The sequence below is a fragment of the Lampetra fluviatilis genome, chromosome 30 (genome assembly GCF_964198595.1).
Source record: "Lampetra fluviatilis chromosome 30, kcLamFluv1.1, whole genome shotgun sequence".
NCBI lineage: Eukaryota > Metazoa > Chordata > Hyperoartia > Petromyzontiformes > Petromyzontidae > Lampetra > Lampetra fluviatilis.
This window is the reverse complement of record NC_136304.1, coordinates 3,799,109-3,805,108: the sequence shown is the minus strand read 5'-3', so window position 1 is coordinate 3,805,108 and position 6,000 is coordinate 3,799,109. Positions and strand designations below refer to the sequence as shown.

Below are 6,000 nucleotides of genomic sequence, written 5' to 3'. Positions count from 1 at the left end.
AGAGAGGAAGAGATACGGGCCTCTGATATGAGATGAGATGCCAGCGTAAAAGTTTGCGCATTTTTCGTGCAATCGGCGAGCTCACTGCCCTCGCGGGAGGAGCCATTATCATCATCATCATCATTATCGCACGCCTCCCTGTGACGCATTGTCGCCGTTATAGGGGACGGTGCCGAGAACGGCTGTTGGTCAGCGTCGGCCGCCGCGCGCGCGCTCGACTCTCTGTTAGCATCGGCACCATCAACACCACCATCAACACCATCAGCACCATCAACACCACCATCAACGCCATCAGCAGCAGCGGCGGCGGCCACGTCCGCTCTGCATCCTCCATCATCGTCAGGAGCAACAGCAGCAGCCAGGCTTGAGCTTTGGGGGAAGTCATCCCGACAATAGCGTGCATGCCCTACTAACACGACCACCACCAAAGTCGCCACCACCAACACCAACACCAACAACAAACAACAACAACGATTACGCACACCAACAAGAAATCGACGCCCAATGTTCGCGCTACCGACGCTGAGCTTTAGCCCCCAGCAGGTTGCCAGCGTGTGCGAGACTCTGGAAGAAAGCGGCGACATCGAGCGCCTGGGCCGCTTCCTCTGGTCCCTGCCCGTGGCACCCGGCGCCTGGGAGGCCCTCAATCGTCAGGAGGCCGTCCTACGAGCCAGAGCCGTGGTCGCGTTCCACGCGGGCAACTACCGCGACCTGTACGCCATCCTGGAGGGGCACAAGTTCTCCAAGGCGTCGCACGCCAAGCTGCAGGCCATGTGGCTCGAGGCGCACTACCTCGAGGCCGAGAGGCTCCGTGGCCGCCCGCTGGGGCCCGTGGACAAATACCGCGTGCGCAAGAAGTTCCCGTTGCCGCGCACGATCTGGGACGGCGAGCAGAAGACGCACTGCTTCAAGGAGCGAACGCGCAGCCTGCTACGGGAGTGGTACCTGCAGGACCCGTACCCGAACCCGGCCAAGAAGCGGGAGCTGGCCCAGGCCACGGGACTCACCCCGACGCAGGTCGGCAACTGGTTCAAGAATCGGCGGCAGAGGGATCGTGCGGCGGCGGCCAAGAACAGGTGCGAGTGCCTTGCGTCCACGGGGGGGGGGCGGGGGGTGGCTTTGTGCGTGTCCGTGTGTCGGTGCTTTCGCGGCGCAGCGAGTGTTGTGGTTGTACGACTGTTGACAAGCGTGCGCCACGTAAACGTCGTGGGCCAACGTTGTGGGCAAACGGTGGGGCAACGTTGTGGGCGAACGTTGGGGCAACGTTGTGGGCGAACGTTGGGGCAACGTTGTGGGCGAACGTTGGGGCAACGTTGTGGGCCAACGTTAGGGGACCGACGTTGTTTTCGCGCGGCCAGGTGTTGTTTGCGACAAGCGCGCGCCGGGTAAATGTTGTGGGTTAACGTTGGAAGAAGCAACGTTGTGGCACCAACGTTGGGATAACGTTGTGGCAGCAACGTTCGGGTACCCGACGTTGTCGGGCCAATGTTGGTCCAACGGTTTGAATTACATGCCCAATGTTGTCGCGACGCTGGGCATGTTTTTTGGATAAGTGGGCCTTTTACAACAACAACAAAATGCGCGTGGCCGTATTTTTTTGCACGGTGTTGAATCGCAACGCGCGCGTTAACGTGATTATTCTTTGTGTTTTAGTTTTTTTACACACGCGCACGAAGTTTCCAGTGTTATTACTTTTTGTTTGTTTGTTTAACCAGCTGAGAAAACCTCGCGATCAGGCGGGCGGTGAGCGGGCATGAGTATCGGAGCGAATCGCGGTGTCAAACCCCCCAAAAAAACCGATGCTCCCGTGGTGGTCACGTTGCGCGCTTGGGTACGGGGTGACGGGTGCACGAGTCGGGGTTGCGGAGTTGCTGAGTTCGGGGTCCAACGCCCCCACCCCCCTACAGCACGCGAAAGTCGCGAGCAACTTTGACTCGATCGTCTATTGCGCAACGCGATTCGTGTGTGGACCACGCGCGCGCCGTCGATTTATTTTGTTTGGGTTCAACTACGGCGAGGCAATTTATTCGGGGGCGACTTCACCATTGCATGTATTAAGTCGCAACGCGTTGTATCAAGATACAGCTATCGTGCTGTGACGGTTCCACCTGAAGACGGAGGCTTGTGTTGCCTCCGAAACGTCGTGATTTTTATTTTATTTTTTATTTTACTTTTATTAATTTAAATTTTTTACCTACGTGACTTTACCGAAAAAAAACCTAAGAATATGAATCCTTGCAGTCACGAAAGCTTCAAATCTAGAATCGCAACGCGTTGTTCACTGCGTGTTCTCTACCTACCTGTTAGCATGAATGTTTGCGCGCGTGCACGAGACAACTCGTTGCGCGCACGTGGCCCGTGCGTTCTTTTTCGACAAAATTCGGCGTGCGTGCGACACACGTCAGTTGTATACGGTGTGTACCGTGTGCACAGCACAGGTTTGTATGTACATACCTGGTTCAGAACGTCACTTGTATGTTTCCTATATGGACATTCGTGTTTACAACTACGCGGAATGTTATTACATGCGCGTATCATAATGATTGCAAATGCGTGTCTAGACATTTTATGTGAATGTATATACAATACTGTGTATACTGTCCGTTGTGTGCGTATACTCTTTAGAAATATATATATATATGTACTAAGAGTATTGTGCGTGTACACATGTGGACAGTTGATACATATATAGTAACAGCTTCTATTACGTTTATATATATAAAATTAATTGTATGTACAATAAAATACAAATAATCCCCGTGTAGCCTCAACAGACTATTGGGGCAAGGGCTGTTAGCGAGCACCAGGCCCGGCCGCCTTTGTCTTTCCAGTGGCGACGTTTACACAACGTGCCAGGTACTCGTTTAAGGCCGAGCTGACATAGGGGAGGCCCAGGACCGTCTCACATAGTCGTCAGCAATGTTGATAGTGAGCTGCAATCGAACTCGGCTCGCCGGGTTTATCGCGCAGTGCACGAACCGCTCCTCCAAAATTGTATCCCGATATACACAATTGTATATATATTTTTCCCGATGTACACAATTGTGTATACACATATCCCTATATACACACACACAATAGTAGCTATGCACATTAAACTGTCATCGTTCCATACAATGATACAATTTTACATCCAGCACACTCGCAATAATTGTTATTTACAGCCCAAAGTCAATCCACTGCTGGGTGATTGCTTCCCCACGCCACGCCCGCTTTATGGAGGCCGTTTGACCATACTTCACCACGCTGGGCAGGGGGGGCTTCGTGAATATTCGGTGGGGGCACACATAGCCGGTGACTCTAAATAAAGTCTGGCCGCGTTTGTCGTTGCAGTGGCGCTAATCACTGCGCCACCGCTCCTCGTGCCATGTTTACAAACCCACGCGTGCACTTTACGAAGTCGGGGTAAGTGTAACGTCTACACGACAGCGCTAGTTACGCATTAAACATTGACATACTTTATATATATACCTACAGTACTTGTATATATGTGTATATATGATATATGTTACATATATGTACACGTACACGACAGTGATTGAACACACGTGTTCACGCCGTGACATAAAAATGGCATTCAGAGAGCATGTTTACAGTGTATGCATTTATATACACGTGGCATACATTAACCACGCAAACATTGCGCGCATTAATATATAGTATGATTAATTATGTAGATGCATACACACACGCGCAGTTGTGCGCATACACGGGTGACTTTCGCGCAGTCTGACACCTCGCGTTAGTTTAACGTGCAGCTTACCACTCAATGCGTTGTGTGCGCACTTGCACATTGTACGCTCCCTTGCGTCTGGGTGGGAGTCAAACTCAGGGGGGCCGCGGCTTCGCGTAGCAGCTGCCCGCTGTAGAACATCGCCCGATTGTTAATCCACTGCTGGATGAGGCGTACACGCATCACTCCGTGATGGTGTTGGCGGTTAAGTGGACATACTTCACCTTGCTGGTTAGTGCCGGAAGCAATGTGTGTGTGTTTTACTATAATACAACAGTGGATATTGTTGTGTGTGTGTATATGTGTATATATGCACATGGTCGACTCAGCCTTAAATGAGTACCTGGTGCGGTGTGTAAAACATAATCAGCACTGGGGAGACAAAGGCGGCCGGGTGCGGTGCTGGCCACTCACCATCCTCGTGTGTGGCGACCTTCATAGGCGCCGCTCGCCAACATCACTTGCCCCAACAACCTGCCCAGGATATGAAAGAGGATCTTTGTCTTTGGATGTATACAAACTTATAACGGGGTTGCGTAATAGACGTTTCGGCCAATGGTCCTAATGTCGGGACATGGGCTTCACCCACTTCCTAATATCGGCGTCATCGTCACAACCTTTAAAACACGCGGAGCGGCATCACGAGTTCATGGAACGTCTGATATATAAACCGAATTTGGACTCGGCCTCATTCTAAACGACCAGACCCAAACGTTAATAAGCGTAGGTCTATAAAATAAAAACATGCATTAACATTTTGGTAAAACATTTTTAGTGGGGAGTGGAAATTATCTCCTTTCGATTAAATTTGTAATTTCTTTTTGGGGTTCGTCATATTAAAAGGAAAACACAAACGGACACTTAAATTTCGATTTAAAGCTTTCGTGACTGCAGGGATTCATATTCTTGGTTCTTTCGGTAAAGTCACATAGAAGGGAAATAATAACATAATAAAAATAAAACATAATAAAATAAAAATAAAATAAAACGGACACTTGTTTTCTTACGACTATAATATACAAAACAAAAAAATGTTGAAGAATATAATTTGCACAAAAACTATTGCGTCGAAATGTCTTGCGTTGAATCACCTCTAGAACGCTTCCAATTCACGTTGGTGAGTGGTTTACTTCGCAAAGTCGCATATATAGCACCCGTGCATCAGACATGAGCGATGGTGTTTGCACACGCGTGGCCTGGCTGATTCTAACATTAATGCTGATAAATAGCTCAATGTATTTTCATAAAATGTTATCATGTAATTTATAAGTATATACCGTAAATACACGTGGTTTTCTTTATGGCAAAGATACATTTTAAATACGCGCACTTATATTATTTGCGTGTTTACTGTATATATGTATATGGCGCGCACTTATATATAAAGAGGCCAAGCATATTATATAAAGGGATATCTATCGCACAACCTATGATTTTAACTCGACTTTAAATAAATCCCAAAATTGTCAAAATCAGATCCTCTAATATATTTGGGACTATTGACGTTTGGACCTGGAGATTTTTGTTCGGGTGCTGCTAGATCGATATGAAGATTTCTTTTTTATAATCGAGAAAACAATAAACTAATATACGGAACTTTTCTTCAACATTGCACGAATTCGATTGCGATGAATTTGCTGAAAATAAAATCTGATTATTTTCTTCCATAGTTCAATTCCTTGCGTGTGACGCTAAAGCCGATGCTAGTTAAATACGTCTCAGCCACAAACAGCTGTGTATTTTAATGATACAAAAATAAAGTAAAACAAAATACCCCGTTTAGCCTCAACAGACTGTTGGGACAAGTGCTGTTAGCGAGTAGCACCTTTGAAGGCCGGCATGGCACACGAGGGTGTTTGTGACCAGCACCACGCCCGGCCGTCTTTGTCTCCCCCGTGGCGATATGTTTACGTACCGCACCAGGTACTCATGAGGCTGAGTCGACCTAGAGGAGGACCAGGACTGGTTCAGATGTTCGTCACTGGTGTTGGCCGTGAGCGGGAATCGAACTCGGGTAGCCAGGTTCGTAGCGCGACGCGACAACTGCTGCGCCACCGTTCTCCCATTAATATTAAATATACAAACACACACGTACTTTTGTACAAAAACTCAACTCACTCTTCAGCAATTCGGTGGCTTTATAATAAAACAATATATATAATCCGTGACGTTTCGGGCTATGGCCCTTGATCATAGCACAAACACAGCGAGGCCAGTGAGAGATGGAAGAGTTGATAAGGGTTGGGATGCACAGTTGCGTATCTCCA

The 6,000-nt window shown here is 48.4% G+C and overlaps 1 protein-coding gene across 1 annotated transcript in view; it reads left to right on the top strand.

Moving 5' to 3' along the window:
* Positions 1-504: 504 nt before the first annotated feature.
* LOC144943348 (homeobox protein SIX6-like) overlaps positions 505-6,000 on the top strand; it is a 28,386-nt gene continuing 22,890 nt past the window's right edge. The window contains exon 1 of the mRNA XM_078870723.1: positions 505-1,076. Coding sequence (XP_078726849.1) covers positions 505-1,076 — 572 coding nt within the window. The remainder of the gene's footprint in view (positions 1,077-6,000) is intronic.